General features: G+C 38.6%; 1 protein-coding gene across 1 annotated transcript in view; it reads right to left on the minus strand.

The window, feature by feature from the left end:
- Positions 1 to 204: 204 nt before the first annotated feature.
- Positions 205 to 14,287, minus strand: part of LOC121731790 (sodium-dependent dopamine transporter) — a 39,557-nt gene continuing 25,474 nt past the window's right edge. The window contains exons 5-13 of the mRNA XM_042121416.1: positions 14,049 to 14,152; positions 12,673 to 12,811; positions 12,124 to 12,258; positions 11,520 to 11,623; positions 11,129 to 11,259; positions 10,791 to 10,897; positions 6,887 to 7,115; positions 5,587 to 5,855; positions 205 to 1,045 (exon numbers count right to left, since the gene is read on the minus strand). Of these exons, the coding sequence (XP_041977350.1) occupies positions 881 to 1,045; positions 5,587 to 5,855; positions 6,887 to 7,115; positions 10,791 to 10,897; positions 11,129 to 11,259; positions 11,520 to 11,623; positions 12,124 to 12,258; positions 12,673 to 12,811; positions 14,049 to 14,152 (1,383 nt within the window). The 3' untranslated portion in view covers positions 205 to 880. The remainder of the gene's footprint in view (positions 1,046 to 5,586; positions 5,856 to 6,886; positions 7,116 to 10,790; positions 10,898 to 11,128; positions 11,260 to 11,519; positions 11,624 to 12,123; positions 12,259 to 12,672; positions 12,812 to 14,048; positions 14,153 to 14,287) is intronic.

A 14,287-nucleotide genomic window follows, 5' to 3' on the forward strand; every position in this document is an offset into this window, starting at 1 on the left:
TAAGCATTTCATATTATTATTGATATTTAATATTATATACATGTACAGCTTCGCTATCCTGCTTTAACAGGCGGGCTAAAATGGTCACATTTAGCAATTCCTCTCAATCAATTCAGCAAATGAATTGTCAAAACAGTCAAACTGACAAATGTCAAATTAGTACGAATTACTAGACATGAATTGCAAGCAGAGTGTCAATTTTGCAATAAAAAAAATGAATCATATTATGATTCTCCAAAGCGACCATATTAGCCCCGCAGTCCTCAAGAATCGATATAATTACATCATCTGAAATTTCCATTGAAACTCATAAAAAGTCATGCTCTCTTAGTAGGATACTCAATTTATGCAATAGCCAACTTGCATTCAATGATTTCGACAGCAGAAATCAAGATCATACTATTTGTATGGGATTTAACATAATATTATTTCCCCGCAAAGACATCGCGCTCGTGATGGCTTTTTAGAGTTATATAGTGGTTATATGGCATTTGCGATCATTTATTCATCATCACCATTCATCATAAACTAGCGGTGCCCCGCTGTGTTATTCGCTGTTTATTATTATAAAAATGTAATATTTTACTGAAGTAAAACGTAGCATATTGTTAATCCAGGGTTTCAACTAATTCCATAGGAAACTTTATTAAAATCGATTTAGCCCTTAAGATGTGTAAAATTAGGAATCATACACACTCACAAACTTTTGCTTTGATAATATAAGTGTTTTGAGTGATTCTATATGCATTTATATTGTAACTTTGCTGCCAATATTATTGAATGCATGTTGTCTATATCGCGAGAAGTAGATCTTAAATGCCACAACACACTATAGTTCCAGAACACTCTAGACGTAGTACACGTCGAAGGAGAGCTGAGCTCAGACGAGGGCAGGGTGTGGGGGGTGCGAGGGGGGCGTGGTGGGGGGCGTGGCCGGGGAGGGCGCGGCGGACGCCAGTCGCACGCCGCCGCTCTCCGAGACAACAACTCCGTTGACGGCGCTCCGCTGTGTGTCCGCGTAGGGGGTTGTTAGGATGGTGAGACGCTGGAAAAAAACAGTAGTAATATTATAATAATTGCGAAAATGTGTCTGTCTATGTGTCTGTTACTTCCTCACTATAGTATATATACTTTGAGTCCCAGAAAAGGGCATAGGATACTCATTATCCCGCAAAAATGTACGGTTCCCGCGAGATGAACGAATTTTGGTGCAACGGAGTTGCGGGCATCGTCTTGTTTTTTTTTTGTAAGTTTACGCAATTCGTGCGCAAACTGTATGACAAAACACTCAGAACACGAAAAAACTCCATATAATAGGGATGGTGACAAGGTCAAAGATTAGCGAATTTTGTGAATAAAATAAAGAAATCACGGTAAAAAATAAATTTCAGCTTGATAGCATTTGTATTTTTTTTGTTATGCGCCTTCAAAGTTGGATATTCAAGTCGAATTTTTTTTCAATTAAATTTCTTAATATTTGTATACAATTCGATAACTTATGCAATTGAAAGCAACTTTTGTTAAATAAAACTTTTGGTTTCACGGGAAAATCAGCGATTGATACCTCTGAAGGAATTATGCGCGGAAGGCCCTATGGCGGAGTTGCGCTTTTGTGGAAAAAAAGTGCATTTGAAAAAGTGGTGGTCATATAGTGTAATAGTGTTCGGTTATCAGCTATAAAGGTACACACCTGTGATAGATCTACCTTAGTATTTTCGGTGTACATGCCAGTGGACAATAGTGAAAATCTTATTGAGTTCACAAACTGTTTAAGTGAAATTAGCGCTATAGTAGATCAATGTGAAGTCGCTTCTGTAATTATTTTAGGGGACTTTAACGCTCATCCAGGCGAACTTTTTTGTGTAGAACTTTTAAATTTTTGTAAAGACCAAAATTGGTCATGTATTGATACGCATATTTTAAACAATGTTCATACCTACATAAGTGATGCTCATGGTTGCACTCGCTGGCTCGATCACTGTGTAGTGACCGAGGCCGCGAGGCAATCTGTGCTCAGTGTAAGAGTCATTGACGATGTTGCTTGGTCTGACCATTTTCCACTGGAAGTAGTATGCAATTTAGATAAACTAATTCCTCAGCAGTCACGGGTTATTGGCAAAAGTTCAATTAATAAGATAATTTGGGGTGATAGAGATAAACAGCAAATAGAACTCTACAATGCGCTATGTAATGAAAAACTAAAACTTTTGGACTTTCCTGAGGAATTGTGTCGCTGTTGTGACCATATGTGCAATGATGGTGAGCACAAGCATGTCATTGACAAATTTTATAATAGTATAGTAAATACTTTAAGTGAAGCGGCCTTGGAGAGCTCTAAGTGTAATGAGACCAAAAGAAAGTTGCGCGTTGTGGGATGGAACAAGCATATCCAACCGGCTCATAGGGTAGCACGACACAACTATCATGTTTGGTTATCTCATGGCAAACCTCGCTCGGGTGAAATCTTCGAAAATATGTCTTCGTCTCGGAGAATATTTAAGTCTAAACTGAAGTGGTGTCAGAATAATCAAGAGAAAATAAAAATGGATATTCTGGCATCACATCACACGAAAAAGAACTTTAAATCTTTTTGGAGGCAAACCAATAAGCTCAATCCAAGGCCGTGCATTCCTCTCAATGTTGAAGGCATACAAGAGCCAGCTGGTATTGCCAATATGTTTAGGGAGAACTTTTTGATAGAGCCCTTATCCAGGCCAAACTGTGTGTCTCAGCCGCTCGAGTCTAATAACCACTCGCCCAGCCGGACATCTGCTCACCCGATACGTTTTACTGCGAAAGAAGTGTCTAACACAATACGCGCTATGACGAAGGGTAAATCTCCAGGTCATGATGGAATTAGCATTGAGCATCTGAGATACGCTGGCTCACACTTACCAAGGGTTCTGTCTTTGTTTTACACCCTTTGCATTAGGCACACTTATTTACCTGGCGATTGTATGAAGACGGTTGTTGTACCAATAATCAAAAATAAAACTGGAGATTCCTCCAGTAAAGCTAATTATAGGCCCATATCGCTAGCCACAACAATCGCAAAGGTCCTAGACAGTCTGCTTGATCAATATCTAGATAAGCATCTTAAGTTGCACGATGCCCAATTTGGCTTCAGAGCAGGACTATCTACAGAAACTGCAATTCTGTCTCTCAAGCAGACTGTCAAATACTACACCGATAGAAGCACTCCAGTATATGCATGTTTTCTGGACCTTTCAAAGGCTTTCGATATGGTGTCCTATGAGATACTACGCAACAAGTTGCTGGATGAGACGGATCTTCCAATTGAGATTATTAATATTTTTGATTATTGGTACAAGAACCAGGAAAATGCTGTAAAGTGGTCTGGGGCTCTCTCTAACCTGTACAAATTAAGGTGTGGAGTTAGACAGGGTGGATTAACTTCTCCTCGTCTCTTCAACCTTTACATAAATAAGCTGATCGAGGAGCTGAGCAACACTAATGTCGGTTGTTCCATGGGCGGAGTGATGCTAAACAACATTAGTTATGCTGATGACATGGTGCTGCTCAGTCCCTCGGTCAGTGGCCTCAGAAAACTGCTAGGCAAGTGTCAAGCGTATGCTGAGGCCCAAGGACTCAGGTATAACTCTAAGAAAAGTGAACTACTTGTTTTCCAACCCCGTGAACATAAAGTTAGCACAATACCACCCGTGTTTCTTAATGAAGTTCCACTTGCTAGAGTCCATAAATTTAAATACCTGGGTCATTGGGTAACTGATACGCTTGTTGACGATGTAGACATTGAGAGGGAGCGAAGAGCGTTGGCCGTACGTGGGAACATGTTAGCTCGTAGATTTGCAAGATGCTCTGATGAGGTAAAAGTGACTTTATTTAAAGCTTACTGCCAGTCCTTTTACACATGCAATCTATGGGCGAGCTACACCCAGCGCGCGATAAATGCTCTTCGTGTTCAATACAATAATATCTTTAGAGTGCTGTTAGGACTACCAAGGTACTGTAGTGCCTCAGGCATGTTTGCAGAAATGCGCACCGATGGCTTTAACGCCATAATAAGAAAAAGAGTGGCGTCATTGATGCAGCGTGTCAGAAGTAGTAATAACAGCATTCTAAGGGTATTGACTGATAATCTTGATGGTTTGGTAAGGCATTGGATAGAGGTTCACGTTAAATAGGAATAGGCTCATTAAAAGTTCCAACGCCTCACCATTCCTAATACACAAATTGTTGCTATTGTTATTTGATAATGTGATGTACTAACATAGTTTAAGTCTCAATTATATTATTTACTAACACTATGGATTTTTGTTGTGATCCGAAATAAAAGTTATTATTATTTCTTATGAAACCACTTTCATAAACGCAATATTTAATATACCTGTCGAACAAAGTTGTCTCCCGATGCATACAAACTACGAAAGACTGACGTCATACTTTCGTACCACTTTGTATGGAGCGTTTCGGGCAGGTCTTTTTTATGAGATATTTGAATTGTCATATCTTGGTGAATTTTTAAGCTAGCAAAGTCATTCTTTCAACGATGTTTCTATTTTTTAAGTGTCTTTCAATTACCGATAAGAAAAAAATATAGTCATCATGCCTATTCCATGGATTTTATTATTAAAATACAATCCCACGGATATTGTTTCTCCACTAAAAGATTTTGGGTAGCCAGGATCTAAGATAGTCGCAAAAACTTAGGGATGCCCTAACAGTTAGGGATGCAGTAGACCCGTAGCAATATAACATTATACTGCTACGGGTTAAATTTAAACTATCTACAGCAACGATCATTAAGAGGATACACCAGGGGCTAGAGAAATGAAAAAAAGTACGTGTAATATCTATAGCTGTCTCCCTTACCTCAAGCCTATACCGCAGAACACGATAGAGACAACTGCAGAAAATCCAGAAAATCAACGATTCGTTGTCCCCTGATTCCTTCTCCAAAACTTAACCGATTTAAGTACTTTTTTCATTAAAGATTAAAGGAAGGCTTGAGCTGTGTTCCTATGTTTTTTTTGTATAATCTAGCCAAATCTGTTTTCTGGATGTTTGAACACAACGGAAAATCTGGCCATTTATTTGGGTTTTTGAACGTTCATATCTTATTTAATAATTAAATTATGAAAAAAAAGAAAACATAGGGACATTGTATTAGTGGCCGTAGATATACAGGAAAAAATTATAACTCTACTAGCATTATCCAGGGAGGAAACAGGGGACAACGTTTGTATGGAAAAAAGGGCGGTGTGGACTCCTCTTAATATAAATATTGATCGTAGCGTCGTAGCACCGTAGCGGCTTCGTAGCACACTACGAATAATAAAAACGTAGCACATTACGTAATATTAAAATTCATCAACTTTTAACGAACTTATTAGATTAGAATATCTATTCTTTTATTATATTCTTAATATTGATTGTAAGAAAAATAGAGAAGTCGAAATTTTAAATCACTTTTACTACTATTATAGTACCTATGTTACTAATCCTCTAAGTACTACGACGCTACGATTTTAAAGAAAGAAAGAAGAAGAAGAAGAAAAAGCAACGATTAAACATCCATATTATTTCGAGAAACTTTTTCCTCACCTCAAAGAAGGTACCCTTAGTCGTCAGTATCTTGTATATAGCGACCGTCGGGATACAAATAACACTGGATCCAGCGATGCACCAGCCCAGCGCGTTAGCCCAGCCCGGGTAGACATAGTCCTCGTACTGGAGCGGGGCATAGTCCAGGAGCCCGTATACTGTGATGAACAGGAGGAAGGCGGGGGCCACGAAGCGCCAACAGATGCGCCAGTAGAGGCCAGGCCGAAAGCCGATCATATCGCGGATGTCCTCGCAGAATCGTTCTGTGCCTAAAAATTGTAAGGCATTTTTGTAGAGTTATGCCTTGTACCAGCCCCTAGACGAGTAATTTTATTGTCAAAATCACATAATGCGTAAATTGTCCGTCTAGGGTTGATATGGAACATCGCATGCATTCAATCTAATTGTCAAATAAACTGTTCAATAAAATTGAAGCATGATATTGACAATAAAATTGGTCGTCTAGGGGCCGGCTTATGTTAGGCGGTTGTTGATATATATATAATAATTATAATTATTTTTTTAATAAATATGATTGAATGAATGAATGAAAATCCATGATTTACTCTAACCCAAATAGACTGAGAGAATTTGGCTTTATAATGCAAGATAATGTTGAACCTTTATGTTTATATTGATATGATTGATAGTAAAGTTAGTAAATCTTTTAAAGGTCAATGTACACGCCTTTACAATAAAATCCCAGAAAACGTTCAAAATCTTTCCATTAATAAATTTAAAAAAGTAGTCAAAGAGCGTTTGTGTGCCAAAGCTGGATAAGGTCAATGATTTCATGAACGATGGCACATCTTGGGAGTAGGATTGCTGCTTACAAGGCTATTTCTACATTATTTTATGACTTACAATTATGTTTGTTGACATTGTATATATAATTTTAAGTTACAACATTGTAAACCTTATTTTAAAAGATTAATTTTTTCTCACTTTTTTTGGTAAAAAGTGGGCCCCGTGCGAGTTTCTTACGCCGGTTCTTCTCGCCGGGTTAGTTCCCGAACCGGTGGTAGGCATCATGTAGACGTTCAGAGAACATTTGCAAAACATTATTCTGAATAAAAAAAGTTTGAGTTTGAGTTTAATATTGAACCGAAAAGAGAGTATATAAATGGTTAATATTGTTAATGAACAAAAAAAGCAATATGCCATTTAATTGTTCTGTTTTGTTGAATACAGTAGTTATATTCCCTTTACTCTTAAAATAGAGGTCGTTTACGTTGATTTAACTCTTATATGACCCTTCTATGACCGTTTTTCTCACAACCATAAAAATCTTTTCACTTACCATAAATCCAAGAAACCGCAATCGCTTCGAAGAACACGGCCACCAGCATAGAATACCCTGCAGCGTATCTGTCCAGCAGCTGGAAGAAGTAGAAGCCGCCCTTCGTGCATGAGGTGAGTCCGACGAAGAAGTAGAGGGTGAAGAGACAGGCCACGAATATCTCGCGGTGTCGCCCGATCGGCGGGTACTCGTCGCTGAGAGCGGTGATTATGGCCTCGGAGCCGCCGAACTGAAATGGAAATTATTGTAACAAATTTCTAAAATAGAGAGACGCAAAGCCACAGCGCAGTTACTGCATTTGGATAAGTACTGAAGACCGTATAGTGAAGGATATATTACTAGCTGTTGCCCGCGACTTCGTCCGCGTCAGCAAAATGTGATAACAAAGATAATAAAAAAGAGCAAAAAATCCCCCTTTTAAGTTTCCTTTATAAAAAAAGTGAAATATATCCTCCTCCTTTTCGGAAGTCGGTTAAAAAGTAGCCTAAGTTATTCCTTACTACATCAGCTATGTGCCTAAAAAAGACCCGTTAAAATTACTCCAGCCATTTCAGAGATTATCCGGAACAAACAGACAGACAGACATACAGACAAAAATTGTAAAAAAAAATTGTTTTGATGTCTGTACCCTATATACATTCATATGCATGTAGTAAAAAACGGTTCTTTCAATATTACAAACAGGCACAATATGTACGTATGTATATGTACAACGAGCTTTTGCCCGCGGCTTCGCTTGCGTTAAGAAGTATTATTATAAACAAACTTTCATCCGCTACTTGAACCCCTTGGGGTTGGAATTTGTCAAAATCCTTTCTTAGCGGATGCCTACGTCATAATATCTACCTTTTTTTTTAAATGTAATAAGGGTGCAAACGAGTTTTGCTCGTTTGCACCCTTATTACATTTAAAAAAAAAGGTAGATATTATGACGTAGGCATCCGCTAAGAAAGGATTTTGACAGTTACTGCATTTGGATAAGTACTGAAGACCGTATAGTGAAAGATATATTACTAGCTGTTGCCCGCGACTTCGTCCGCGTCAGCAAAATGTGATAACAAAGATAATAAAAAAGAGCAAAAAATCCCCCTTTTAAGTTTCCTTTATAAAAAAAGTGAAATATATCCTCCTCCTTTTCGGAAGTCGGTTAAAAAGTAGCCTAAGTTATTCCTTACTACATCAGCTATGTGCCTAAAAAAGACCCGTTAAAATTACTCCAGCCATTTCAGAGATTATCCGGAACAAACAGACAGACAGACATACAGACAAAAATTGTAAAAAAAAATTGTTTTGATGTCTGTACCCTATATACATTCATATGCATGTAGTAAAAAACGGTTCTTTCAATATTACAAACAGGCACAATATGTACGTATGTATATGTACAACGAGCTTTTGCCCGCGGCTTCGCTTGCGTTAAGAAGTATTATTATAAACAAACTTTCATCCGCTACTTGAACCCCTTGGGGTTGGAATTTGTCAAAATCCTTTCTTAGCGGATGCCTACGTCATAATATCTACCTTTTTTTTTAAATGTAATAAGGGTGCAAACGAGCAAAAGGGGCACCTGATGGAAAGCAACATCCGTCGCCCATGGACACTCGCAGCACCAGAAGAGCTGCAAGTGCGTTGCCGGCCTTTTAAGAGGCAAAGGGTAGGGAAGGGAAGGGAATAGGGGAGGGCAGGGAAGGGATAGGGTAGGTGATTGGGCCTCCGGTAAACTCACTCACTCGGCGAAACATAGCGCAAGCGCTGTTTCACGCCGGTTTTCTGTGAGAACGTGGTGTTTCACCGGTATATATATATATATATATATATATATATATATATATATATATATATATATATATATATATATATATATATATATATATATATATTATAGATATAGGTACTATACACTGCGGTGCAGCATCTATGTTTACTTAATTACTGTCAGTTCCCACTGAAATTAGCCCGGCCGCACATTGTCCGAAATTACTGATACGAAACATTTGAACGTCGGCCGGACCGCCACACCGCACACTATCCGAAATTTCCTTCCGGCGAGTTCGAGCTCACTCAGCTCAGTACAAAATGTAAGAGAGAGCGCGATCCGTCAGAACCATTTGAACTGCCATCCGATCGACGTCATCTGAGTCATCTGACACATAATGTCAGACGCCCGCCGGAACGCAATTAAAAATGTCTGCCATCCGATAGACGGTATCTGACGACTCATCCGGACCGGACGTCAGATACAAAATATATGAGCAGAGTGCGTTCCGGCAGGCATCTGACATTATGTATCAGATGACGTCGATCGGATGAGTACTCTGGTGTTTCGTCCCAAGGTTTTTAGGCCCAGTGGGCCCAATGACCAGATATGAATTTTTAACATTTTATCATCTGGCGATTGGTCCCACTTTTATGATTCATTATTTTCTGGCAAGAAATTTTGAAGTAGGCACAAAAACACACACAAAAATAATCAGTTATAACCATAATATTGTTTTGTAAATTTAAAAAATATCTAACATAATATTATAGGTCACGTATTGGATATACGAGTTTTCATTTTACTAATTATTGCAACACCGCATTAACAGGAAATATTTCATATTCAAAATAATAATAATTAATTACATAAATAATAACTTATTTAATATTTATTTAAGTCAGATATAATAATTGTTAGAAGAGACTATGCCGATTAAGCCCAGCCGCACATTGTCCGAAATTTCTGATCCGAAACATATCTAACACTAAAAAATATCTAACACCTTAAAACTTGTATTATTATTATTATTATTAATACCTAAACATACTGCGTCGAATCAAGTTTTTAAAAAATACCTGCTCATTAGAGTTTCAAATTTTACGCAGTACCTATTAAGGTACTGCGTAAAATTTTAATGGTTGTTTTCCCATGAAAAATAAAATGATTCTATCTTAGTTGTACGATAGACTTGGAAAGTTTTTTTTTTTAATATTTAAATCATAAATAAAATTCAGCCGGGCTATAGCCGCTCGCGCCTATCGGCATAAAGTTGCCATAGCACCTACGTGATACAAAATATTTTTCATTTTCAAATTCAAATGTCTTTATTGCCAGAATGTTGTTGATATAAAGGTTTTATTAAATACTTATAGTTTTAACATTCTGCCACAACAATGGCGCGTAATTGAATTAAACTTACTTTTATAAAATTAATTAATTAATTAGTCGTTCTCTTAAAAAAAATATATACCTATAATTTGCCAATTAAAGAAATATATAAGCTTAATATAAAAATAATAATTATAAATAAATTTTAAACTGAAATACCTATACAATAATAATATAATTAGATTATTTAGAAAATAAGTACTTTTGTTATTATTTATGTCATAAGAGATTTAATATATACATGTCCATTGTATTACTTTTCTTTAAATATCATATTATATTCATTCAGTGTGTAATGAATGCTTTCATACAAAGCAATTATTTTGTTTTTTATTCAAATCTACAACTTTCTTGCTAGCCCTACGGACACAAGCCCAAAAGTCATAAAAAATAATTACTTGGGACCAATCGCCAGATGAAAAAAATGTTAAAAATTCATATCTGGTGATTGGGCCTACTGGGCCCAAAAACCTTGGTTGGGACGAAACACCAGAGTACTCGATCGGATGGCAGTTCATATGTTTCTGATCAGAAATTTCGGACAATTTGCGGCCGGCCTTACGCAACGGGATTCGACGGGACAACAGTGACACTGAATGTCAAGTTGTGTTTTTACTTTTTTTTATATAATTGAATAGACGCCTCGTTACCTTTTGACGTACCATGCGACGTCCCCTTATCTAATATGTGTTTCAAGATAAAGTTAATTTTCCTCTTTTGTTTAGTATTTTTGTTTTACCAATAATAAACACTTACAGAGCTATCCAAACCCAGAGTCAGAAGCATCATGAAGAATATCAGCGCCCAAAATGTAGATCCTGGCATAGTAGCTATGGCAGCTGGGTACACAACGAACACTAGACCTGGAGAACAATGGACCGGTTTTACTAGATATCAAAGATATTTTGTCACTTGACTCATACCTTTCTATTATCTTTTACGCACGTCACGCGTATAGCGTGGACGCCCATAGTAAACTTTGCTGCACCATTGGAATATTTTAGATTTTTTTATGCTTCTTAAATAATGTCTATAATACTTTAGCAGATAAAAAAAGGAACTCATGCCTTGCTACTACTAGGTATTTAACAAACCTGGTCCCTCCGTCGCCACGTCCTGGACATCCTTCCCCGAGGCGTGCGCCATGTAGCCCAGCACGCTGAAGATGACGAAACCCGCCACGAACGATGTACACGAGTTAATCACGCTCGTCAGGATCGCGTCCCTGGTCAAACATCAATCGAGGTGAAGTGCAGTAATATGCAGAAGTTAACTAGGCACCTTGTTCTAAGTAAAACAATGGAAGTATTCTGCATGTTGTATAGTATTATGTTGCAGAGCCTACAATCTGACTAGACTATTTGCAGTTCTTTGTTTTTTCAACACATTTGCTTTCAAAATGTTTTTCACTTAACATTTACTTAACAAAGACCTGTACAAAACAAATTCGAATGAGTAAGAATAGAAGGTATGGTATGTACTAACTTGTAAACGTTGTTATGGTATTTGTTGTACGAAGCGTATGCCAGTAGAACTCCAAAACCAGGGCCCAATGAGAAGAAAACTTGCGTCGCTGCGTCAACCCAAACCTAGTAATTAATCACTAATGAAGAGCGTCATTCTGATTAATAGTAAGAAATTATAATGTACAAATTCACAATACACAAAAAAGTAACATTTTTAAAACATGAAATTAAGAACTTTAAAAATTAAAACTTTATACGTAACGAAATTACTACTCTTATTGAGTTAGCCCGGGCGCGCACTAGCGGTCAGGCCGCAACGGCCAGGCCGCGGCGGCCATCGAAAGTATGGTGTGGCCGCAGGTCGCGTTGCGGCCAGGTGCGCGTCGTATATGGCGCTTTCATACGAAGGTATCTATCTCGATGGCCGCCGCGGCTTGGCCGCTAGTACGCGTCCGGGCTTATGTCTACATAGAGACATGATGGCTAATACCAGCTCCGACACAACCCGACGGTGTAGTTTAAGACGGCTGCATACTTGTGACACCCGCAAAATTAAAAAAATGTTCAATATAAGAAAACCTTAATAAATAATTTGATTAAATAAAAAATAATATTATTTATACCTGAGGTTGTGTTATAGCTTCGAAGTTCGGGCTGAGATAGTACTGTATGCCGGTAGCCGAGCCCGGTAGAGTGATGCCGCGCACCAGGAGTATCAGCAGAACCGCGTACGGGAACAGCGCCGTGAACCACACCACCTGGAATATGTTAACGATAAGCCATGCACCATGGAAGGTCTTACATGAATGGGCCGACTCGAACCGAAGGTGAAGCTTACTTATAGTTCGTAGACCAAAGATAGCGTTTGATTTGTATGAAGCATTATGTTGCTTGAGACGATAAGATTATGGGGCAAATAACATGGAATTAAATTAACCAACTACCATGTTTCTAAAGCGTGTCAAAGAAGTAATACGTGTACAATACAACCAAAAAACATAACCTCTGTTCTTGCACAATCGGAAAAAGGTGAAGTACAGTCCAAATATCTCTTCTGTCTGTATAATTATTATCTCTGATTATGGTTTCTATCATAAAATACTTGCTTGTTAAACAGCTGTAGTGATAAAAAACTTGCGGCAATATGACACAACAAAGAGAAGATTGCATACCTTGCCCGAGGTGCTAATGCCTTTCCATAGCGAGAAGTAGCAGATGACGTAGACGGCGAACAGGCACAGCGCCATGTCCCACTTGATCGCGCCCAGGTCGTGCAGACCCGAGCTGCCTTGGAGCTCTAGGATTTCCCGACTACAAAACAGTCATGTCAGACAGATCGTCATTATGGCCTTGGTGTCGGTCGTTGGCTTAATTGAAGTGTACCTAACTACGAAGAAGTTATGTTTACTGTGCTTATATAATATAATATAAGGGGTAACAAAACAAAGTGATAATAATTTAGGGTGTGTATGTGTTCATTATATACAGCTCACCGTGAAAGCCAAGCGCCAGTGTCATAGATTTTCCCATACAAAATTTAAAAAAAAAGTTACTCTGTCAGCGCTGCTACTTTCACAGTGAACTCATGTGCATAAACACACCCTAACGTAGTAGTGGTAGTAGTTTAGTGGTGACGCCTCCGTGGTCTAGTGGTACAGAGCGCGGCTCTTGACTCGGAGGTCGTGGGTTCGATTCCCGCGTTGGAAACATGTTATTTCCAAGTTTGGTTAGGACAATGCAGACTGATCACCTGATTGTCTGACAAGTAAGATGATCCATGCGTCGGATGGGCATGTAAAAAGTCGGTCCTGCGCCTGATCTCTCGCCAGTCGTGTCGGTCTTCCGTCCCACTGGGTTATGAGAGTAAAGGAATAGAGAGTGCTCTTGTGTACTGCGCACACACTCGGGCACTATAAAATTACTCCTGCGTAGCTGGCCTGGTTTCAATGAAACCGGCCACCGTCACCGAAATCGGTGTGGGAGCTATTATTATAATAGTAGTTTAGTTTTGTTACACCTGTATGTATAATATAACGTGCATCTGAACAACCAATACTACCGGCGAAAATGCAGACGCAGGACCGAATGTCTGTGCTTTTAAAATCCGTATGATATACCGAATTTTAATTTTCTCATCCGTATAGATAAAATTTTGCTTATCAGGTAAATTCTGCATTATCTCAAAGAAATCTGAAAACAACTTTTAGTCTAGCATTGTGTACGGAAATCGAATTCACGACCTTGATATTGTAGTGTACTGTGTAGCATAATTTCTATAACGTTTATTACGGTTGACGTGCTGCAAGTAATTTTAGATTATGATTCTTTATACCATTTGTCTTTATACTTTACTAATAAATTAATGCGAAATTGTGCCTGTCTGTCTGTTACCTCTTCACGCCCAAATCGCTGAACCGATTTTGCTGAAATTCGGTATGGGGATACTCTGACTCCCGAGAAAGGGCATAGGATACTTTTATCCCGTAAAAATGTACGGTTCACGCGCGATAAACAAGTTGCGGACGTCGTCCAGTCAAATATAACTTACTTGAAGTATTCAGCAGCGGCGGAAGTGTAGTGGGGCCGGGGGGTGGCGACGGTCATGTTGCGGGCAGTCCGGTTCATGCGGATAGCCTCCCAGTTGGCTTCGAACTGGACAGGAATAAAAGAAACATCAAATCACTCAGGCGCGGTCCGAAGGGGGGGGGGGGGGGGTTCACGGGACATGACTCCCCCCAAAATCTCAGGTCAAATTGAAAAATCTCAAAATCTTGCCAAATAATAAAA

The sequence above is a fragment of the Aricia agestis genome, chromosome 11, assembly GCF_905147365.1.
Source record: "Aricia agestis chromosome 11, ilAriAges1.1, whole genome shotgun sequence".
NCBI lineage: Eukaryota > Metazoa > Arthropoda > Insecta > Lepidoptera > Lycaenidae > Aricia > Aricia agestis.